This window comes from Mustela lutreola, chromosome 8 (genome assembly GCF_030435805.1).
Source record: "Mustela lutreola isolate mMusLut2 chromosome 8, mMusLut2.pri, whole genome shotgun sequence".
Classification (NCBI taxonomy): Eukaryota; Metazoa; Chordata; class Mammalia; order Carnivora; family Mustelidae; genus Mustela; species Mustela lutreola.
In genome coordinates, this window is record NC_081297.1 from 43,111,080 (window position 1) to 43,136,031 (window position 24,952).

General features: G+C 42.2%; 1 protein-coding gene across 1 annotated transcript; it reads left to right on the forward strand.

The window, feature by feature from the left end:
- The first annotated feature begins 364 nt into the window (after positions 1–364).
- On the forward strand, positions 365–808 carry LOC131839697 (large ribosomal subunit protein eL33-like). The gene has a single exon (XM_059187458.1). The coding sequence runs from the start codon at positions 365–367 to the stop codon at positions 773–775; it is 411 nt and encodes a 136-aa protein (XP_059043441.1). The 3' UTR covers positions 776–808.
- Positions 809–24,952: the final 24,144 nt, after the last annotated feature.

Here is a 24,952-nt window from a genome sequence, read left to right on the forward strand (position 1 = left end):
AGGGGCACCTGGGTGGCTCAGTGGGTTAAGCCGCTGCCTTCAGCTCAGGTCATGATCTCAGGGTCCTGGGATCGAGTCCCGCGTTGGGCTCTCTGCTCGGCGGGAGCCTGCTTCCCTCTCTCTCTCTCTCTGCCTGCCTCTCCATCTACTTGTGATTTCTCTCTGTCAAATAAATAAATAAAATCTTAAAAAAAAAAAAAAAGAAAAACTTTCAGAAACAACCACAGGACAAGGAATAAAACAGCAATAAATACATATCTGTCAATAATTACTTTGAATATAAGTGGACTAGATGCTCTAATCAAAAGACATAGGATAATGGAAAGAACCTAGATGTCCATCAACAGATGAATGGATCAAGAAGATGTGGTATAGCTTTTTTCCGCCATCTTGGGGCTTGTGGAGGCCTGCTGGGAACAGGACTCCTCTAAAACGGCGAATAATATCTGGAAGGCTGTGGTCCAAGGCCATTTTTGCTGGCTATAAGCGGGGTCTCCGCAACCAGAGGGAGCACACAGCTCTTCTTAAAATCGAAGGTGTATATGCTCGAGATGAAACGGAATTCTATCTGGGCAAGAGATGTGCTTACGTGTACAAAGCAAAGAACAACACAGTGACTCCTGGTGGCAAACCAAACAAAACCAGAGTAATCTGGGGAAAAGTAACTCGTGCTCATGGAAACAGCGGCATGGTTCATGCCAAATTCCGAAGCAACCTTCCTGCTAAAGCCATTGGCCACAGAATCCGTGTGATGCTGTACCCCTCAAGGATTTAAATTTAATGAAAAGTAAATAAAGGTGTAGATTTGCTCTCTTGTATAATAAATAAATAAATAAATAAATAAATAAATAAATAAAAGATGTGGTATATATACACAATGGAATACTATGCAGCCATCAAAAGAAATGAAATCTTGCCATTTGCGACAACATGGATGGAACTAGAGCGTATCATGCTTAGAGAAATAAGTCAAGCAGAGAAAGACAACTATCATATGATCTCCCTGATATGAGGAAGTGGTGATGCAACATGGGGGCTTAAGTGGGTAGGAGAAGAATAAATGAAACAAGATGGGATTGGGAGGGAGACAAACCATAAGTGACTCTTACTCTCACAAAACAAACTGAGGGTTGCTGGGGGGAGGTAGTTTGGGAGAAGGGGGTGGGATTATGGACATTGGGGAGGGTATGTGCTTTGGTGAGTGCTGTGAAGTGTGTAAACCTGGTGATTCACAGACCTGTACCCCTGGGGATAAAAATATATGTTTATAAAAAATAAAAAATTAAAAAAAATAAAAAAATAATAATAAAATAAAATAAATTTTTAAAAAAAGACATAGGATAACAGAATGGTTGAAAAACAAGCCCCATCTATATGCTACCTACCAAAGATACCTGCAGATTGATAGAGAAGGAATAGAGAAAATTTATCATGCAAATAGATGTCACAAGAAAGCAAAAATAGCAATACTTATACCAAGGTAAACTTTAAAACAAAAAGCTGTAACAAGAGACAAAGAAGGACACTATATAATAATAAAGGGGACAATCCAACAAGATACAGCAATTGTAAATATTTATGCACACAACATGGGTATACCCAAATACATAAAAGAGTTAACAAGAAACTTAAGGGACTAATTGATAACAATACAATAGTAGTAGGGGTCATTAACCCCTCACCTACAGATCATCCGAACAGAAAATCAACAAGGAAACAAAGGTTTTGAATGACACAGTAGACAAGATGGATTTAACAGATACATTCAGAACATTCCATCTTAAAACACCAGAATACATAGTCTTTTCAAGTGCACATGGAACATTCTCCAGAACAGATCACATTTAGGGCCACAAGATAAGCCTCAACAAATTTATTATTTATTTATTTGTCAGAGAAAAACAGAGAGAGAGAGAGAGAGAGCGAACAAGCACAATCAGGGGAAGCAGCAGTCAGAGGGAGAGGGAGAAGCAAACTCCCTGCTGAGCAAGGAGTCTGATACGGGACCCATAAACCACTTACAGGACTTCTATTATCATGCAAATGGAAAAAACAGAAAAAAGAGGAAAAAAGACAAAGACAAAAGTGAATAAAATCACAAGAAAAAAAGAGAAAAGACAAGAAAAAAAAAGACAAGACAAGGAAAAAACAGAAAAGACACAAAGTGAATAAAACCACAAATGCGAGAGGAGAACTAACAACCAACAGCACAGAAGTACAAACAATTATAAGAGACTGCTATGAAAAACTATATGCTAACAAATTGGACAACCTAGACAAAATGGATAAATTCCTAGAACATATTAACTACTAAAATGAAAAGGAAGAAATAAAAAATTTGAACTGATCAATTACCAGCAAAGAAATTGAGAAATCAGTAATTTAAAAATCCCCCCCCCAAAAAAAATTACCAACAAACATAAGTTCAGGGACAGATGGCTTCACAGGTGAATTCTACCAAATATGTAAAGAAGAGTTAATACTTACTCTCCTCAAACTACTCCAAAAAATAGGAAAAAGAAGGAAAACTTCCAAAATCATTCTATGAGGCCAGCATTACCCTGAAATCAGAGCCAAATAAGGACACAACAAAAAAAGAAAAATACAGGCCAATATCTCTGATGAACATAGATGCAACAGTCCTCAACAAAATGCTAGCAAACAAAATCCAATGACACATTAAAAAAATCATTCACCACAATCAAGTGGACTTATGCCTAGATTGCCAAGCATGGTTCAGTATTTGCAAATCAAACAATGTGATACATCACATCAATAAGAGAAAGGATTTGAATCATAGGATTATTTCAATAGATGCAGGAAAAACAGTTGGCAAAGTACAACATCCATTCATGGTAAAAATCCCCAAAAAAGTAGGTTTGGAGGTAACATACCTAAACATAATAAAGACCATATAGGAAAAACCCACAGCTAACAACATCATTGGTGGGGAAAAACTGAGAGCCTTTCTCCTAAAGTCAGGAACAAGACAAGGATGTCCACTCTCGCCATAGTTATTCAACAGTACTAGAAGCCACAGCAATCAGAAAACAAAAAGAAATAAAAGGCATCCAGATTGGTAAGGAAGAAGTAAAATTTTCACTATTTGCAAATGGCATGATGCTATATATAAAAGTCCCAAAGACTCCATCTAAAAACTGCTAGAACTGAAAAATAAATTCAATAAAGTCACAGGGTACAAAATCAATCTACAGAAGTCTGTTGCATTTCTATACACCAGTAATGAAGCAGTAGAAAGACAAATTAAGAAAACAATCCCAAGATCCCAAGGGACACCTGGGTGGCTCAGTTGGTTAAATGTCCAGCTCTTGGCTTTGGCTCACATCATGATCCCAGGGTCATGAGATCAAGCTCAGTGTGGAGTCCACCTGAAATTCTTTCTCCCTCTTCCTCTGGCCTTCCCCCTACTTATGTTAAATAAATAAATAAATAAATAAATAAATCTTTTGTAAAAATGTTTTGGTAAAAAAAAAAAAGAAAAGAATTCCATTTACAACTGCACCAAAAATAATAATAGACCTAAGAATAAACCTAAACAAAGACCTGTACTCTGAAAACTATAAAGCACTGATAAAAGAAATTGAAGATGGCACAAAGAAATGGAAAAATATCCCATGTTCATGGCTTGAAAGAACAAATATTGTTAAAATGCCTATAATACCCAAAGCAAGCTACACATTTAATGTAATCCTTATCAAAATACCAACAGCATTTTTCACAGAACAAGAACAAACAATACTAAACTTTATATGGAACCACAAAAGGCCCTGAATAGCCAAAGCAATCTTGGAAAAGAGAAAAAAGCTGAAGGCTCGCAATTCCGGACTTCAAGGTATATTACAAAGCTGAAGTAATCAACAGTATGATACTGTCACAAGCACAGACACATAGATCAATGGAACAGAATAGAAAACCAAGAAATGAAGCTATAATTTTATGGTCAATTAATCTTCAACAAGGCAGGAAAGAATATCCAATGGGAAAAGGAATGTCTCTTCAACAGATGGCATTGAGAAAACTGGACAGCAACATGCAAAAGAATGAAACTGAACCATTTTTTTATACCATACACAAAAATGAATTCAAAATGGATTAAACACCTCAATGTGAAGACCTCAAAACACAAATATTTTCAAAGAGAGCACAGACTGTAATTTCTCTGACACTAGCCTTAGCAACTTTTTTCTAGATAGGCCTCCAAGGCAAGGGAAACAAAAATAGTAAGGGACTATTGAGACTATAGCAAAATAAAAAGCTCTGCATAGGGAAGGAAACAATCAACAAAACTAAAAGGCAACCTTTAAAATGGGAGAAGATACTTGCAAATGACATATCAAAAAAAAAAAAAGGGTTAGAATCCAAAATATATAAAGAACATGTAAAACACAACACCCCAAAAACAAATAATCTAATTAAGAAATGGACAGAAGACATGAATAGACATTTCTCCAAAGAAAACATACAAATGGCCAACAGACACGTGAAAAGATGCTCATCACTTATCATCAGAGAAATGCAAATCAAAACTACAATGAGGGGTGCCCGGTTGGCTCAGTCGGGGGAGAACGTGACTCTTGGTCTCAGGGTTGTGAGTTCGAGTCCCACTTTGGGTGTAGAAACTACTTAAAAATAAAATCTTAAAAAAAAAAGCTACAATGATATATCACTTCATACCTGTCAGAATGGTTAAAATCAACGACACAAGAAACAACAGGTGTTGACAGGAATGTGGAGAAAGGAGATCCCTCTTGCACTATTGGTGGGAATGTAAACTGGTACAACTATTGTGGAAAATAGTATGGAGTTTCCTCAAAAAGTTAAGAATAGGACTGCCCTATGATCCAGCAATCACACTATTGGGTATTTATCCAAAAAATACAAAAACATTAATTCAAAGGGATACATTCACCCCTATGTTTATTGCAGTATTATGTACAATAGTCAAACTATGGAAGCATCCCAGGTGTTTATGGATAGATGAATGGATAAAGATGCGAGATATATATAGATAACAGAATATCGGGACGTCTGGGTGGCTCAGTGGGTTAAGCCTCTGTCTTCGGCTCGGGTCATGATCTCAGGGTCCTGGGATTGAGCCCCGCATCAGGCTCTCTGTTCAGGGTGGTGGAGCCTGCTTCCCTCCTCTCTCTGTCTCTGCCTCTCTGCCTACTTGTGATCTCATTCTCTGTCAGAGAAGTGGATGAAATCTTTAAAAAATAAAAAAAAAGAAGAAGAAGAATATTATTCAGCCATAAAAAAGAATGAAATCTTGCCATTTGCAATGACACAGATGGAGCTAGAGAGTATAAAACTAAGAGAGATAAATCAGTCAGAGAAAGACAAATACCACACAATTTTACTCCTATGTAGAATTTAAGAAAAAACAAAACAAACAAACAAACAAAAAACCACAGTGCCTAGATGTCTTAATTGGTTAAGCATCTGACTTTGTCTCCAATCATGATCTCAGGGTCCTGAGATCGAGCCCTGTGTTGGGTTCCCAGCTCAGTGGGGACACTGCTTGTCCCTCTCCCTCTGTCCCTGCCCCAGCTCATGCTCTCTCTCTCTCAAATAAACAAATAAGACCTTAAAAAAAAAAAAAAAAAAAAAAAAAAAAGAAGAAGAATGAACAAAAACAAAAGATCATAGGGGGGAAAAAAGAGAGACAAACCAAGAGAACAAACTAAACTGATGGTTACCAGAGGGGAAGGAGGTGGGGATTGGGCAAAATAGGGAATATGGATTAAGGAGAGCACTTGTTGCAATGAGCACTGGGAAATTAAAATAAAAACTTTTAGAAAATAAATAAAAAGATTAAAATTTAAATTTAAAAAAAGGAGATGGGGCACCTGGGTGGCTTAGTCATTAAGCGGCTGCCTTCGATTCAGGTCATGATCCCAGCATCCTGGGATCGAGTCCCGCATCAGGCTCCTTGCTAAGCGGGGAGCCTGCTTCTCCCTCTGTCTCTGCCTGCCACTCTGTCTGCCTGTGCTCACTCTCTATGACAAATAAATAAATAAAATCTTTTTTTAAAAAAATAAATAAAAATTAAAAAAGGAGAAAAGGGAGAAAATGGAGAAAGAGTCAAAACTCAGAAATTACTCACTGGTCATTTCTCAGAATTAATGAAAGCTATGAATCCTCTAAATCAAGGATCAAAACAAGTGCCAAGTGAAATAAATAAAAAGAAATGCACACTTAGGAGCACCTAGGTGGCTCAGTGGGTTAAACCTCTGCCTTTGGCTCAGGTCATGATCTCAGGGTCGTGGGATCGAGCCCCCCATCAGGCTCTCTGCTCAGTAGGGAGCCTGCTTCCCTCTCTTTCTCTGCCTTCCTCTCTGCCTACTCGTGATCTCTGTGTCTCCCTCTGTCAAATAAATAAATTTTTTAAATCTCTAAAAAAAAAAAAAAAAGAAAGAAAGAAATGCATACCTAGACATATCCAGCCAAAGTTGTAGGTATCACAAAGATCTTAAACTGTACCTGAGACAAAAGACAGGAATTACAAGCAGATGGAACAATAAAGACCCAAGGATGATGGGATAATATTTTTTAAATGATGAGAGAAAAATAAAAATCACTGTCTATATAGAATTCTATGTTCAGATAAATTCTCATTCAGAGTGCAGGTAAAACAAAAACATTATCAATAAAATAAAGACCAGGACAGCTTAGCATTTGCAGATTTTCTCTGGAAATAAACAAAAAAAAAAACAAAAACCAACAACTAAAGTGTATTCTTCAGGGAGAAGGATACTGAATCCAGAAGGAAGGAATAAAATGTAAAAGACGATGGTGAGAATTCTCACCTACTTCAGGTGGGAGTGTAAAGTTATATGACCACTTTGGAGAACAGCTTGGATTACTAAGTATAGTTTAATATACAAATATCCTATGACCCAGAAATGTCATTGCTAAGTATAGTAACTCTTATATGTGTAACTAAAAGACATACAGGAGTATCTAGCATCATGTGTCATTATAGCAAAAACCTTGGAACAACCCAAATGGATAAATAAGATCCTGTACATTTACATAATAGAATAAACTGTGGAAATTAATGAATAAACAAGAGCTACAAGGAGGAGGAATTACAAGAGAGTGGGCTAGGAAGATCCTGAACTCAATTATTCCCATGACCACACAAATCTGCAACTACATATGAATTAACTCCCTCCAACAAAGGCCTGAAAGACAGCTGGGCACCTCCTCCACAACAGATAAAAAGGCCACATGGAGACAGGTAGGAGGGGCAGAGACATGGTCTCTGAAGTGACTCACCATCAGGAGGGATCTCACAAATATAGAGATTCTCCCTGAGGAGTGAAGGGTTTGTGCCTCCTGTTAGGCACCTCAAGCCTTGGGATCTGTCCTAGAGAAATGAGACCCCAAAATGTCTAGCTTTGAAAACCAATAGGGCTTATATACAAAAGAAGCATAGGACTACAGGGAATAGAGCTTCTACTCATGAAAGGTTTGTATGCAGTCTCACTCATCTTGGGACCCAGAATGAAAGTACCAGTTTGAAAAGTTCTAAGACTGTATGTGTAGTAGATTTATTTGCTTATCTTTAGTTATATGTTGGTTGGACATGTCCTCTTAAAACTCTCCAGGAATGGAGGCACAGGCAGGCAACATTTTTGCACTGTCCCTCTAACCCTCTAGCACTGGTGGGTACACTCCACTCCCATACCACCTTCACAGCCATGCCAGAGCCAGCAGGTATGTGTAGCCCACATAAGGGAAGCCCCTTGATTGTCTGGCTTTGGTGGCCAGGGAGGATTGTGTTTCTGGGCCTCACAGTTCTGAGATAATTGAAGACACAATTCTTGGCAGGCTATCGCCCCCCAGGGCACTTCATAGATATCAGACCAAAACACATCTCCAGTCCTTCTGTGAAAAACACCTATTTATTTTTACTGGAACTTCAACCTGAGGGGCACATTTCAGGTTTGCCACACATCCGGAGGCTACAGAGATGTTCTCTGGGAATGAACATAGCCTAGGGGGTGCCATCTTTGCACTTCCCTTTGGCCTCACTAAAGCTTTCTGATACCTCTTAGAAAAGACTCATCTGGAGCCCCAATTTTTTATAACTATCTCCATGGAGAAACCTCCAGATTACCTGGCCAGTAGGCCAGCAGAGTTGTTCAATTATGGTACCACAGGAACGTACTTACCTTAAAAGCTGCTGCCTGAGGGTCTACTTTCCATTCAGCCTGAAATTAGGGACTGAGACCCTTCTTTCTGGAACTGGAAGTCTCTCAGTAACTGGGACCTATCAGGAATAAATCAGGTTACTTAGACAATCACTAAAGTTTGAGAAACAACCAAGAGCTAAGGTCAGCTAAATGATAAGCTTTCTTTCCTACAAAAGGCTACTCTTTCAACACCAGAGATAGCTGTTTCACTTAATGCATAGAAAAAGAGAGTCAAGCAAAATAAGGAGATAGGGGTATGTCCTAAACAAAAGAACAAGCTAAAACCCAAGGGAGGAAAAACTTCAATGAAACAAAGATAAGGGGTCACTTGGGTGACCCAGTTGATTAAGGAACGGCCTTCGGCTCAGGTCATGATCCCAGAGGCCTGGGATTGAGCCCCGAATCAGACTTCTTGTTAAGCGGGAGTCTGCTTCTCCCTCTCCCTCTGCTGCTGTTCTCCCTGCTTATGCTCTTTCTCTGTCAAATAAATAAAAATAAAGTCTTTAAACAAAAAAGAAAAGAAACTAATGTAAGTGTCATACCTGATAAAGAGTTCAAGATAATGGTCATAAACATGCTCACTGAACTCAGGAGAATGGAGGAATACAGCAAGAACTTCAACAAAGAGAAAAGAGATAGGAAATATAAAAAGTACCAAACAGAAGTTAAATAACTAAAGAATACAATAACTGCACTGAAAAAATACACTAGTGAGGTTCAACAGTAGACTCGATGAAGCAGAAGAAAGAATCAGTGAGCTGGAAGAGAGGGAAGTGGAACTCACCCAATCAGAGCAGCAAAAAGAAAAAATAATTTTTTGTGAGACAACATCACACATTCGAGGGGTCTCCCAAGGAGAAGAGAGAGGTAAAAGGAGCAGAAAGTTTATTTGAAAAAATAATGGTTGAAAACTTCCCTAACCTGGAGAAGGAAAAAGACATCCAGATGCAGAGAGGCCAAAGACTTGAGAAAAAGATAAACCTGAAGAGACCCATGCCAAGACACATTATAATGAAAATGTCAAGATGAAGAGAAAATCTTAAAAACAGCAAGAGAAAAACAAATCATTATGTAAAAGAAAGCTTCAGGCCAGAAGAGAGTGTCACGATATATTCAAAGTACTGAAGGGGAAAAATTTCCAACCTGGAGCACACTATTTGGTGAGGTTATCATTCAGAATTAAGGGAGACATAAAGAGCTTTCCGGACAAACAAAAGTTAAAGGACTAGTTCGTCACCAGTAAATTGGCTCTCCAAGAAATGTTAAAGGAATTGCTTGCTTTAGGAAAAAAAAAAAAAAAAGTTGGGGAGATGGTACAAATTAAAATTAGTAAGAAGAAAACATATGAGAGTAAAAATCTCAATGGTAAATATGTAGTAAAGGTAGTGAGTTAATCACTTATAAAGCTAGTATGAAGGTTAAAAAGCAAAAGTAGCAAAATAGGGGTGCCTGGGTGGTTCAGTGGGTTAAGCCTCTGCCTTCGGCTCAGGTCATGATCTCAGGGTCCTGGGATCAAGCCCCACATTGGGCTCTCTGCTCAGTGGAGAGCCTGCTTCTCCCTCTCTCTCTGCCTGCCTCTCCACCTACTTGTGTTGTCTGTCAAATAAATAAAATATATTTTTTTAAAGTAGCAAAAAATAACTACAACCACAGTAATTAGTTAAGGGATGTACAAAATAAAAATATGTAAATTGTGATAGCAAACTGAGGTCTATTTTTAGCTGATAAGAAATTTGAATGCATTCTAACACTACATTTTTTTTTTTAAAGATTTTATTTATTTGACAGACAGAGATCACAAGTAGGCAGAAAGGCAGGTAGAAAGGGAGAGAGGAGGAAGCAGGCTCTCCGCGGAGCGGACAGCCTGATGCAGGGTTCGATCCCAGAACCCTGTGATCATGACCTGAGCCGAAGGCAGAGGCTTTAACCCACTGAGCCACCCAGGCGCCCCCCAACACTACATTTTTACATCTCTCTGTAACTTTCTGTTTTTGATGTCACATTTTGCATCTAAAAGAAATACAAGAGATCATAAGAGACTATTGTGAACAATTATATGCGAACAAATTTGACAATCTAGAAAAAAATAAATTGCTAAAAACATAGAGTCTTCCAATACTGATTCATGAAGAAAGAGAAAGTCTGAATAGACCAGTTACAGCAAAAGATTATTTTGCAGATGGTAACTAGACATCATGGTGATCATTTTGCAATACATTACAAATGTCAGATCATGTTGTACACCTGAAAACTAATGTGATATATGTCTACTATACTTCAGTTTTAAAAAGCTACGTTAGCATAAGTGAATTTCAAAATATAATGTGTTTTGAAATAAGCAAGTCACAGTAAAATACATACAATATGATTTCACTGATATAAAAGTTTAAAAATAGGCAAAAATAACTAATGTACTATTTTGGGATAGACACAGAGTCAGCTTTAAAAAAAAAAAAAAGGAAAGAAATGATGCGGGGGATGCCTGGGTAGCTCAGTTGGTTGGATGACTGCCTTCGGCTCAGGTCATGATCCCGGAGTCCACGAATGGAGTCCCGCATCGGGCTCTCAGCTCCACGGGAGTCTGCTTCTCTCTCTGACCTTCTCCTTGCTCATGCTCTCTCTCACCGTCTCTCTCTCAAATAAATAAATAAAAATCTTTAAAAAAAGAAAAGAAAAAAGAAATGATGAGGAAGTTTGATCAGGGAGTGGCATACAAGTGGCTTTTGAGGTATAATAATGTTCCATATCATGGCATAGGTACATTATTGCCAGTTTTTTAAAAAAATTTTAAAAAGATTTTTATTTATTCATTTGACAGAGCACATAAGTAAGGGGGTCATGGGCAGAAGGAGAGGGAGAAGCAGAGCCCCACCAAGCAGGAAGCCCAATGTGGGGCTTGATCCCAGGACCCTGGGGTCATGACTAGAGCCAAAGGCAGACACTTAACTGACTGAGCTATCCAGGCACTCTATTACTGCCTTTTTTTTTTTTTTAAATATTTTATTTATTTATTTGACAGAGAGAGATCACAAATAGGCAGAGAGGCAGGCAGAGAGAGAGAGGAGGAAGCAGGCTCCCTGCTGAGCAGAGAGCCCGATGCGGGACTCGATCCCAGGACCCTGAGATCATGACCTGAGCTGAAGGCAGCAGCTTAACCCACTGAGCCACCCAGGCGCCCCTCTATTACTGCTTTTTTTTTTTTTTTTTTTTTTTTTTTTTTAAAGATTTTATTTATTTTATTTGACAGACAGAAATTACAAGTAGGCAGAGAGGCAGGCAGAGAGAGAGGGGAGGAAGCAGGCTCACTGCTGAGCAAAGAGCCCGATGTGGGGCTCGATCCCAGGAACTGGGATCATGACCTGAGCCGAAGGCAGAGGCTTTAACCCACTGAGCCACCCAGGCGCCCCTATTACTGCTTTTTAAAACTACCTTTTTTTAAATTCATGCACAAAATATTGAGAATCTACTTTGGGTCCAGCCCTGTGCTGGATGTTGGAGATACAATGACCAAGTTAAACAAGGCCTTATTGAGGAGTTGATTTGAATCAGATTTATGAATTCCAGCTACCTTTTTGCAGAAATAGAAAACTGATCCTAAAACCACACGAAAAAGCAAGGGACATGGAATTGCCAAAACAATCTTGAAAAAGAATAGTCAAAGGGCTCATACTTCTCAACTTCAAAACTTACTTCAAACCTACAATAATCAATACAACATGATATTGACATAAGAATAGACATATATATCAATGGAATAGAATAATTTGTCCAGAAATAAGTCCATACATCTATGGTCAGTTGATTCCTGACAAGGGCGCCGAGACCATTCATTGGAGAAAGAATTCAACAAACAGTGCTCAGGCAACAGATAGCCATATTCAAAATCATGAATTTAGACCCCTACCTCATACCATATAAAAATTAACACAGCTGAGGTGCCTGCGTGGCTCAGACAGTTAGAAAGCTCCCTTCAGCTCAGGTCATGATCCTGTCCGGCTCCCTGCTTGGTGGAGAGCCTGTTTCTCTATCTCCTTCTGCCTGCCACTCTGCCTGTTTATGCTCTATCTGTCAAATGAATGAATAAAATATTTATTTTTTTAACAACAATTTTTTAAAAAATTAACACAAAATGGATCAAAGACTTGAATGTCAGGGCTAAACAGATAAAGTTCTTAGGAGAAAACATAGGTATTAATCTTCATGGTCTCAGATTAGTCATATGACTAAGTCCAAAGTCAATGAACATGGATGTAAATTCCATTTACTCTAGTGGGAGGCACTGCAAAGTCAAATTGCAAAAGATTAGAGAGAGAGAGACAGCTGGACAAATAGATGATATATTGATAGATAAATCTCTCTATATAATTTCAAATTAAGCATAAAGAGTTAGAAGCAATAGTCCAATCCACCACGCTTTCTCCATAATTTCCTTGTCCCTGCTTGTCTTTCCCTGCTTCTAGCTCTGTGGCCAAAGGCAAGATGGCTGTTAGCTGCTCCTGTCTCCCAAGCTTGGCAGTCCTAATGGACAGAGAAAATCTTTCCAAGTAACTTTCATTAAGAAAAAAAAGTATAGGGGCACCTGGGTGGCTCAGTGGGTTAAAGCTCTGCCTTCGGCTCAGGTCATGATCCCAGGGTCCTGGGATCCAGCCCCACATCGGGCTCTCTGCTCAGCAGGGAGCCTACTTCCTCCTCTCTCTCTCTCTCTGCCTGCTTCTCTGCCTACTTGTGATCTCTGTCTGTCAAATAAACAAATAAAATCTTTAAAATAAATAAATAAAAGAAAAGTAAAGAAAAGAAAAAGAAAAAAAGTATAATATGGGCTCTGTTTGGGCTGGCATGGGTTCTACCTATTCCTGAACCAACCATTAGAGCCAGGGAAGATAGACTCCTCTGACTGGCCAGCTGAGGCCACACACCCACGCTTTATTATCTGGGGAGTAGGAAGGAGATGGTGTCAGCCTCCATAGCTTCACCAGGATCACTTAAACTTTAGAGGGGTGCCTAAAGGAACCAATATTGGGAAGACATAAACACTGTAGTCTTCAATCTCAATAGGAAACTAGAAGGCTACACAGGGAAATCAAGTAAAAACCCAGACCTATGGCACCAATGTAAAAAACTAGGACAGGAACAGCAGACCCCGGGGCTGTAATCAGAGTTACAACAATGGGACTGAGGCCTTTGTGTATTTCCCATCCCTGTTGTGGACCAGGAATGGGCCTGGGAGAGACATGAAACTCCAGGAGTATCCAGCTTGAGGAGCCAATGGGAGGAAAAACAATACATGTTTAGCGGTACTGGTGAAATTAAAATGCTGGGTTTTTATTTTTATTTATTTATTCATTTTAAAGATTTTATTTAGTTATTTGAGAGAGAGAGCAGGGAGAGGGGTAGAGACAGAGGGAGAAGCAGGTACTGGGCAGGGAGCCCCATGTGGGGGTTGATTCCAGGACCCGGAGATCATGACCTGCCAAAGGCTTAACTGACTGAGCCACCCAAGCATCCCAAAATGCTGGGGGTTTTTTAAAGGTGAGAAAGTAAGTATATTTGAATCTCAGGGAAAAGTTCTACTTCTCCATCTTCCAGATTAAGACATTGGTACCAGTGAGGACCACAGGGTACAATGAGCACTGTAATTGCAGGTGTAAATACACTGGCCAACCTTTGGCCAGATGTCTGGTATAGACGTGTGACTCACAACATTCTACTGGACAGCATCTGATAACACCCCAACAACTTCATATTGAAAAATATATATAACTTAGTTGAAGTGAGAAATGTAACAAGTTTCAAATGAGTTGTAAACCATCTCATTTTCTTTTTTTTTTTTAATATTTTATTTATTTGGGGCGCCTAGGAGGCTCAGTGGGTTAAGCCTCTGCCATCCGCTCAGGTCATGATCTCAGGGTCCTGGGATCGAGCCCTGCATCGGGCTCATTGCTCAGCAAGGAGCCTGCTTCCCCCCTCTCTCTCTGCCTGCCTCTCTGCCTACTTGTGATCTCTCTCTCTGTCAAATAAATAAATAAAATCTTTTTAAAAAGAGATTTTATTTATTTGACAGACAGAGATCACAAGTAGGCAGAGAAGCAGGCAGAGATAGAGGGAAGCAGGCTCCCCCCTGAGCAGAAAGCCTGATGAGAGGCTCAATCCCTCAAAAAGGGATGTGAGGGTGCCTGGTTGGCTCAGTTGGTTGGGCGGCTGCCTTCGGCTCAGGACATGATCCCGGAGTCTTGGGATGAAGCCCCACTTCACTTCGGGGTCCCTACTTGGCAGGGTGCCAGCTTCCCCCTCTTCCTATGCTGCTCCCCCTGCCTGTACTCTCTATCTGTCAAATAAATAAATAAAATCTTAAATATAAAAAAAAAAAAAAAGAAAGGGTACCTGCCTGGATGGCTCAGTATGTTGAGCCTCTGCCTTCGGCTCATGTTGTGGTCTTAGGGTCCTGGGATCGAGTCCCACGTTGGACACTCTGCTCAGTGGGGTGCCTGCTTCCCCCACCCCCGCCTGCCTCTCTGCCTACTTGTGATCCCTCTCTCTCTGTCAAATAATAAATTTTTTAAAAAATCTTTTAAAAAAGAAAGAAAAGAAAAGGATGTGATATTAGCACTTGCCTCTCCGTGTTTTTCCAAAAAGAGAGTCAGATGGGAGTGTGGAAGAAACCAAGGATCACCTGTGGCCTGAATGTTTGCAGGTTTATAAGGCTGTGGAGAGAGCCCTGTTTTTTCTCACACCAGAAAAAAAAATACGATGTACTGAGGGGTTCTTTGGTCTGGGAGAGCCAAAGCTTGTGCTGTTTCTGACAACTAAGCAGAGATCATTTGAGGTACAATTGCTGCAGTCGTCTCTTTCTCCCAGTCCTGCTCCTGGAGCCAGAGCTCCTATTTGCCAGACAAATAAACCCCAAGTGAAACAAAAGTTCTTTTCAGGCAAGGGTCAAGGCTGATGAGGAATATTTTCATTAGATTTAGGTAGATTTGCCAATGCATGATGGGTGTTTCGGTTTCTCCCTGGGCGGAGTCTCGGTTATGGCGGTTACATTTCCATGCCAGTAGGCTGTGTTTCCATGCGCTGACCCCAGGGTGCCGAGTGGAAAGTTCAGAGTCCAGAGCACAGACCTGGGCTGGGCACACGGGTTGGGTCCTCTCATTGGTAGATGCCATATAGGGTGACACGCCACCAGACACCTTGTTTCTCACTCAGACTGTTATTTCAAAAGCAGAATAAAGTGGGCATTAGGGCAAGTAGGGATTGGGTCATGGCTACCCAAAGTTACAAAACCAGCATCTGGCTGGCATAAGTAGATAGCAATATCTCTTCCACATACCAGACTCCCTCTGCCCTAATTCTGTTCAGACTCCAGAGACCAGGCCTCACCCTAAAGCCCAGAGCTGGAGATAGGCTCTCTCACCCAGATGATGACACTGTCTGTGGAAAGAAAGTCAGCTAGGACACTGGAGAAAAAGTCAGAAAGAGCAGTGAAATCTCATCTTCCTGGGAATGTTAGCAAGGGGTGGCTTTGTGTGGAAGGATTGGGGGGAGGGGGGAGGGGGCAGGGTTATTCTCACAACTGCAAATTTTCTCCTCTCTTGGCCATCACAGAAAACAGAAATGGATTTTTTGGATGTTTCCTCCCTCTGTAAAGGAAATCTAAGTAAGATTCACTGCCTTCATCACTCAAGAGCAATGCTTGCTTAGTTTGGTTATACATACATTGTTGGTTCTAGATACATTGTTATGTTAATAGCAAACAGGTTCCCCTGTTTATATATGAGTGTCAAAGTGGTATCTCACACTGTCCTCAGAAAATTTATAGGGAAAAAATAAAGGAGGGTTTGGTTAAAGATCAGGAGGCAATAACAAGACTGGGTAAGCACTGCCACCTTTAAATGATTAGTTAGGGGGTGCCTGGGTGGCTTAGTGGGTTAAGCCTCTGCCTTCAGCTCAGGTCATGATCCCAGGGTCCTGGGATGATCTCAGGGTCCTAGGATCCAGCCCAGCATCTGGCTCTCTGCTCAGCGGGGAGTTGAAGGAGCAGGAGGCTGGCTGAGGACAAAGCAAAAGCTGGCGCCTTGCACCCCCCCTTCACCCGCTCCCCTCCATATGTGTAGCATTCCTCAGGCACCCCTGACTGCCATAAAACGATAAATAGTTAACTTGCAGAGATCACAGTCCTGCAAGGTAGCTCTGGACCTCTCAGCGTTATCGGCAACGAGCGGCGCAGAGGTCCAGGTTCTGAAAGACCCGCGGATCCCCTTACCCAAGAATCCAACACTGCCACTGGATGCAATCAGCAAGAGGTTCTTTATTGTTACGCAGGCGCCTGCGGGTGGTCAGCGCGCGCCTGCGGGTGGTCAGCAGCTCCTGCTAGCTGAGCACCCCAGGCTGGGGTGGTGCAGGATTTTTATGGACAAACAAGTTTCGGGAGGGGCTGAGCTGATTAATTGATAGTTTGAACAGGCATACTTGGCGTCAGTGGAGTGGATCAGGGGACCCACATGCGAAAGCAGACAAAGCAATCTTACAGAAGCAGAACTGGCCGATTAGCCCACGCATGTGAATGAAAGCACTATCAGGATATTGAAGGCCTGGTTACTATCAAGCCAAGGCCATTTTCCCTTTAATGAGGTCCTAACATAAAGACAATTGGGAATCTCTCCTGGTGAAATGTTACATTCCTGCTATCAAACGTAAGGTAACTTCTTTGTTGTAAATCTCAAGGACATTTGCAAACCAAGGGAGACTCCTACCCTGCAGGACTGTGATTTCTGCAAGTTAACTATTTATAATGCTACACATATGGAGGGGAGCGGGTGAAGGGGGGGGTGCAAGGCGCCAGCTTTTGCTTTGTCCTCAGCCAGCCTCTTGCTCCTTAGAGTTGAGGGTTTAAGCAATTTTTCATTTCTTAGCAAAGCATTAGAAGCATTATTATACAGAAGCCAGAAACAGCTGGGTTAAACACAGATTTTCGCTATTCGTTATCCTGTTATGCCGCTTGCTGACTCCCTTATCTATCGTCAGCTAGCTACAGTTTCTCAGTTAGCATAAGCTGGTTATAAAAAGAATGTTAAAACTTATAGGCTATAGTATAATTCTGACCTGGGGTCCTTCAGTTCGAACCTGCAATAAACGACCCTTGCTGATTGGCTTTGACTCACGTCTCTGGTGGTCTTTTAAGGTGGGGGTAATACTCAATTGGCATTTCAGAGTCTGCTTTTCCCTCTCTTTCTCCCAGCCTCTCTGCCTACTTGTGATCTCTCTGTCAAATAAATAAATAAAATCTTTTAAAAAAATAAAGAAATGACTAGTTCAAGGTTTTAGGATTGTCTGTCAGCTAGGTAGGCAACTTTCTTTCTTAATTGTGTAAAATATGCGTAACATAAAATTTATCGTTTTAATTATTTTTAAGTGTAAGTATCTTCCCATTGCGGTGCCTCCATCACCACCATCCATCTTCAGAACTTTTTCAGCCCCAACTGAAACTCTATCCCCATTAAACGTGAGTTCCCCGTCCCCCACCCCCACCCCATCCCTCGCCATCCCCACTCTACTTTCTCTGGAGACTACTCCGCTCCTCTAGGTCCCTCACAGAAGTGGAACCACACCGCAACTGTCCTTCTGTGATGGGTGTCTTTCACTTAGCATAAAGGCTTTAAGGGTCATCCGTATTTGCCCTTAAATTTGTATGGCTTCTTTTCCATGGATTGGGCTGTTTGTTTGTTTGTTTGTTTGTTTGTTTTTCTTGCTGAGGACTCTGACTTGAAAACAGGATAGCCACCTGATAGTTGGTCTGGCCACGGGGCTTCCGTCTCACCACCCTAAAATATACATATCTTTACCATATTGGACATTTTTCAGTGCTTTTTGCCTGCTTTGTCCAGTACTTAATGGCTGTGTTAATGGCAGCCCCTGCTTTTCAGGCTGGCTCCCCAGGAAGATGGGAGGGTGTGCACCCCTGACTCTCTCCTCAGGCAAAAGACCTCAGGGGAACCCAGAGAAGCCCTTCCTTCCTTTGGTAATGCGAGGTGACTCCAGACCTGGAGGGCAGGCCATGCTTATCTTCCTAAGTACCACTGGCTCTTAACACAGGCTTTTTGTTTGTTTGCTCCTTATAATTAGTAAGTAGCACATTCACAGGGTTAACTATGAACACAGTTGGAATGTGCTGTGAAAAATAAATCTCCCTCCCACCCCTGACAGGCTTCCTTGTTCCCCTTGCCAGCGGTCAGCCACTGTCACCTTGTCTGTCTTTCCAGAGACAATCCCATGTAAACAAGCACACGGGTACCTCTTTTATACAAAAGATATCACCTTATACCCCTTGATCTGTATCGTGCCTCATGGAAAAACACAGAAAAGTGAGAGTATAATACAGGAAGTTTCAGAGCTGGTGAGAACATTTAGTCATAACTGTTTCTTTTTTTCTTACATAAATGAAATAAAATGTTTCAGAAAAATTGAAATATTCTATGACCAACAGAAAAAAATTCTATGACCTTCACAGCCAATCCTGTTTCCTCCTCTCCATCCCCCGGGGTAAGCACTATCATAAATTTGTTATATCCTTTCAATAAGCTTGTATACTTTCACATGCATCTGTATATATGTCTAAGAACCATTTTGTGTAATTTTTCAATTTACATAATAGCCATGTGTGATATTCATTCCCACTATAGACAAGCATTCAGGTTCTTTCAGACTTTTCCTCCTCAAATGATGATGCGGGAAGTTTTTTGTGCATACATCTTTGTACAGACACATGAGGGTATGCTTAGGATAATTCTGTAGAGGGGGGTTCACTGGAGCAAAGGATATGTGCATTTTTCATTTTAATAGATTGTTCCAAAAAAGTGGTACCAACTTGTACTCCCAGTAACAATGCATGGAGCACCTGTTTCTCCACATCCTCTCTCACACAGTATTTTACCGAAATCATGCATCTTTACTCATCGATTAGGCGAAAAATTCTCTCTTCTAACTTGAATTTGCATTTCTTTTGCTGAAAAGGAGGCTGATCACTTTTTCATGGTTTGAAAGCCTTGCATATTTCTTCTTTTATGATTTTTTTAAGGTCCTTTGCCCACTTTTCTTTCGGTTAAATGGTCTTACTGACTTCCAAGTGTTCTTTGCATGTGCACATGAAAATTAGCTCTTTCTCGTGGTGTACACTACAAAGATTTTCCCAGTTTACTGCCTGATTTTTTGATGTTCTGATTTGCCTTATTATTTTTGTCCCATGGATATTCTGTATGTGGTCAACTTTATCCATCTTTACGAATGCTTTGAAGTGATGATACATTTATTGCTTTCTCTTCTTTCTCCTTCCCTCCTCCCTTCCCATTTTCTCCAAATACCAAAATTAATCATACCTCATATTCCTAGGTCTAAAATGAGATCAGCAACTGAAGTCACCCAGAGATAATCCAAGTGAACCCTGGAGCTTTGATATAAACAGAGGTTCCAGCTGGCTTGGACTCAACTCTGCCCTGGTGTGTATTTATAGGGTGTCCTAAATCAGTCCGAGGCACTAACACTTCTGGGACTTCTTACAATCTGGGGGTGTCCCATGGCCAAGCTGGTCTGCTTACACTGCCTCTGTCCTCGTCTGACCTCTGCCCTTAAAGGGACTGCAGGGAGGCTGGCATGTGGGAAGCAAAGATCATGTCAACCTATTGCTTCTTTTTTCTTCTTTTCAGCTCCTTAAAATACTCCTCCTTGGAGCCAGGTTTCTCACTGTCAGAGAAAACAAGAATGAACTTTAATGGCGTCCACTGGAATTGGAATCTGGCTATCAGCGTGAAGTCATGATTTCCAAGCCCTAGAGAAAGCTATCGAGAGAAATACAGATAGTACAGTTGCGTGCACAATTGAAAATCTGCTTTTGTGCAGCCTTCAAAGGTTTCACACACACACAGCCTCTTCATCTTCTTCGTTGAATCTCTCTCCCCCATTTGTGGAGACAGGGGTGTGGCCCGCTATTTCCTGGGCTCTCCCACATCTCTTCTATCACAAATAGAAACTGCTGCGGGAAAGCACTGGGGGATTAAAAAACTAAGACCCAAGGAGAAAAACAAAACAGGGTGGGGGGATGGGGTGACTGGGTGATGGGCATCAAGGAGGGCCGTTGTGGAATGAGCCCTGGGTTTGCTGCACAACGGAACTCTACCTCAGAAATGCACTGTACGTAATAATACACTATTCCCTGAATTAGTTCCTTGAATTTAAATAAGATAAAATAAAATTTGAAAATAAATAAATAAGGGTGAGCCTGGGTGGCTCAGTTGGTTAAGCAACTGCCTTTAGCTTAGGTCATGATCTCGGGGTCCTGGGATCAAGTCTCGCATCGGGCTCCCTGCTTAGTGGAGAGTCTGCTTCTCCCTCTGCCTCTGCTTCTCCCCCCTGCTTGTGCTCTCTTTCTCGCAAATAAATAAATAAAATCTTGAACAAATAAATAAATAAATAAATGTGAAAAAAAAATAGAAAAAAACAAAAACCTAAAGGGATCCTTGGGTGGCTCAGTTGGTTAAGTATCTGCTTTTGGTTTGGGTCATGATCCCAGGGTCCTGAGATCCAGCCCTGTGTCAGGCTCTCTGCTCAGTGGGGAGTCTGTTTCTCTCCCTCTGCCTGCCAGTCCCCCTGCTTGTGCTCTCTCTCTCTCTCAGTCAAATAAATAAATAAAATCTTGGAGAAAAAAAAACAACTATGGGCGCCTGGGTGGCTCGGTGGGGTTAAAGCCTTCGGCTGGTGGGTTAAAGTCTCTGCCTTCGGCTTGGGTCGTGATCCCAGTGTTCTGGGATCGAGCCCAGCGTCGGGCTCTCTGCTCCGTGGAGAACCTGCCTCCCTTCCTCTCTCTTTGCCTGCCTCTCTGTCTACATAAAATCTCTGTCAAATAAATGAAATCTTTAAAAAAAAAAAAAAAAAAAACACAACTAAGAAGTTCATTAGTTGTTCTGGACTGAATGGTGAATTCTTTTAGCCTTTTTGTTTTCCATTGCCCTTCTCAGGAGTTGACCTTCTGCATCTTCTATGGGCCTTTAGCATGGCTGATTCCCCCTGAAAACATTTACCCCAATGTTCTTTCCTTCCTTCCTTCCTCCCTCCCTTCCTTACAAATGTTTACTGAGTTTTAACATGTGTAGTCTTAGGTTCCCCTGTCCAGGCAATCTGGCAGCGAACGGGTGTGTATCAGAGGACACAGGGGCTGCCCTCAGCAAGTGTATGGCCAAGCAACATAATAATGAATCACTGAATAAACCAGGGCCCTTCCTTCCAGAAGGTGACCTTCACTGGAAAGGTGGCTATTAGCAGGTCCTCACTGTAGCCTCAAGAAAAGCACTTTTCTCTCTCCCCCTGGAGGGGAGAGCTTTGAAATACTCTGATCCCCTTGCTTCTAGCAGATCAGTAATAACCGAGACTTTGCAGTTGGGCACTCTGGCTCACTTTCTCCTCACAGGGGCAGAGGGAAGACCTCCGGACCTGAGCTGTATGGATGAGAAGTGGGAGCTGGTCGAGGGGCACGAAGCAGGTGGCCGTGGCATTGTGCAGGTGCTGGGGGCAAACAGAAGATGGGGCGGGCCGTCTTTAAGGGCCACCCATCTAGCCCCTACTCTGCTGCCTTCCTTCCTTCCCTAGGAATCCAGACTCCTGTTCTGGTCTCCTAGACGAGACAGCAGGCTGGGGGTGGCCCCACTTCCCCTGAGGGTCCGGCTCATACGTATAGCATTCATCATTTTCACCCCACAATCCTCTTCTGTATTTTGCTCTCTTAACTTCAGAAGGTCCTTCTAGTTCTTTGTATGAGGCTCATAGGTGTATGAACCTATGGGGCAACTGCCACATGCCAGGTTGTAGACCAGGCACAGTAAGACATTGTCCCCACCCTTAGAGAGCTCGTGATCTGAAAGGGGAAACAGACATGCAGACAACTGCTCTCCATGTGATGAGGGCATCTCACGGATTTGTGGGCAGAACCACATGGGAACTTCTTAAACTCTCTCTCTCCAGGCCTATTCAGTCTGTCCGGGTGGAAGCGTGAAGTTATAAGGGAGTTCGGAGGGAGGGGGGAGAGAAGTGGCAGAAATTCAAGACACTCCTAGTCTCTAAGCCCGGGGTAGAGGAGGGTCAGTGGGGAGGACCCCCGTGTATGCAGTTGTGGGGGGGACCCAAGAGGGGAGGGGTGTGCAGCTGAGGGGCAGGGACGTGGAGCTGCATGGGTCAAAGGGCAAATTGGCCCAGTTATGCGATTTTCTTCAGCAAACTCCACAGCAGGAGAAATGAACAGCTGCAACTTAGACAGTGGTAGGTCAAGGTGGAAAAGGAATAGTTCAAAGTCATGCCCCGGGAAATGCTTGGAATATATAAAAGCTACATGTATACAGATGCAAGAGACTTACTACCCTGCAGGGGCCAGGAATCAGATTGCTTAATAGCTCTGAGAAAGCTCTTTCCCCCAGTGGGAGAGAAAGCAAAGCGTATTTGCTCTGTGGCTGGATGCCACCCAGCTCACCCTTGTACCTCGTTTTGCTGAGTGCCGCTCTCAACAAGGCAGCCCCTGCAAGATGGAAGCCTGTGGGAGGGGGTGCACATGACTGGAAGGACTGGGTCCCAAGGGGAGAAAAGGAGAGCCGCAGAGGGCAGACACCCGGGGAAGTGTAGTAATGAGAGCACAGGGCAGGTTTGGAAGTCCTCAGGCCTCAGGGTGAGACGGGAGGAAGGGGCTGGGGCTGGGGCTTTGGGACCGGGATCTAGGTTTTGGAGCTGCCAAATAATACAGAAATGAGGGAACAGGTTCCACAGCTGTGGCCAGCTTGCTCTCAGAGACTGGATCGGAGGAAGACGTAGCCCTGTGCCCCAATCCCACTGCCTTTGCAGACCCCCCAGGTGGGCAGAGGGAAAGGTCTGGTGGAGAGTTTGCCGACAGCAGCCTCTGCCCCTTTGAGACCACAGCATTTGGACATGGGAAAAGGAAGAGCCTTTTACCCAGAGGGTGTTTCAACTTTTCCAGAGGATATTGCCAGGGAAAATCCAGAAATCAGTTAAGGCAAGAAGGTGAGAATGTTTTACTGTAAGTAATTTAAGGCTCTGTAAGATTTTCATGGAATCTTCTGGATACTTTCCCTAGAACCAGAGTTGACTCTTACATAAAGAGAATAAAGATTAAGCTTCAGGGCCTCTCTCTTGTTTTGTAAGGCTCTGTTCATAATTTTGTATTCACAATTTTTTTATTGTTCCCCCCCCCCCCCACACACACACACGCTTCATCTACCTCTACCTAGAACTCTACAAATTGTGGGTTTGGAAGAAGTCTGGTTTCTATAAATAAGCATGAGGGATGTAATGTACAGTGTGATGTCTATGGTTATGGTTAACACGGCTCTATGGTACATTTGAAAGTTGCTAATGATGTTGTTTTAGAATGGTGGTGAGGTTTGGTGGGGTGAGGTCCAGAGCCAATGGGCCAAGAAAGAATTCTTGAGACGTCTTTGGTGCAAAATAGTGGTTTTATGAAAGCACCGGTGAAGAGGAGAATTACCCAGAGCAGGCCAGTGAGCAGGCCCCAGATGATGGAAAGTTTCTAGCTCCATCGGTGGAGCAAGAGATAACCAGAGGTTTCTACTTCTGTAAAGAGGTTTCCCCCTACAAGCTCCCCTTCCACCCTAACCACTGCTCTAACCAATGTTCTTGCCTAAAGCAACCACCCCACCCTGTTTAAACCCACCTACCAGCAGTCAGCCGAGCACTTGGGAAACTGACCCCTTACATTCCCCTATAAAAAGCCCTTATAACCCTGCTGCCTGGGGCCCGGAATTTCGAGTGCGAGCTCATCAGGACCCGTCAGCGTAAAATAAACCCGAGTTCTCCTGCGTCTCCAAGTCCCTTGGTTTCTCACGGTCTGATTATTTTCCACATCATGGGGACAGGGAACCGTGGACAGAAAGGGCTGCTGCACGGGAGTTGTGAGGAGTTGCCGATTACCTACTGCGGAGTTGGGGTTGGAAAGGGAAAAGGGAGATGTCCAAAAACACTTTGATATGCTAAAAAGGACCCTCGGGATACTGGAGGACTTGCTATTATCAAGCTAAGGGTGTTTTTCCCTCTAGCAAAGCATTAACATCAAGATAGTGGGAAGTTTCCTGGAGGAATGTCACACCTAAGGAGTGGGGGAAGGGGGGTGGGGAGGTTGTGGGGTGTCAGCTCGTGCTTTGTCCTCAGCTTGCCTTCTGACCCCTCATTAATAAGAGGGTAGATCCTAAAAGTTCTCAGGAAGAAAAAAGCTTTTTTTTTTCTCTCTCTGAGGTAGTGAGTATTAACTAAACTTTACTATGGCAATTAGTATGCAATATACATAAGCCAGGTCATTATGCTGTGCACCTTAAATTGTGCAGTACTTATGTCAGTGATACCTCAAAAAACCTGAAATAGAAATAAATAAAACTCTCCCTTTGCAATGCAAAAAAAAAAAAAAGCCAAAAACCCCCAAAACAAACAACAACCACAACAAAACCCCAAACAGTCAAAAAAACAAAAAAACCTCCCCATTCTGATCTCCAAATAATTTCTCTAGTCCCCTGTTGTTAAAAGATAGCCTGGTGGGCTCAGTCGGTGAGCATGGGACTCTTGATTTTGGGGTCCTGAGTTCCAGGCCCCTGCTGGGCGTAGAGATGACTTAAAAATAAAATCTTAAAAAGAAAAAAAAAAAAAAAACCAGATAAGCAGGAAAAATGAGAAGTGTG

Bases quoted from the DNA above. Each gene is read 5' to 3' on its own strand.
- LOC131839697 (XM_059187458.1), top strand. From the start codon at position 365: ATGTGGTATAGCTTTTTTCCGCCATCTTGGGGCTTGTGGAGGCCTGCT.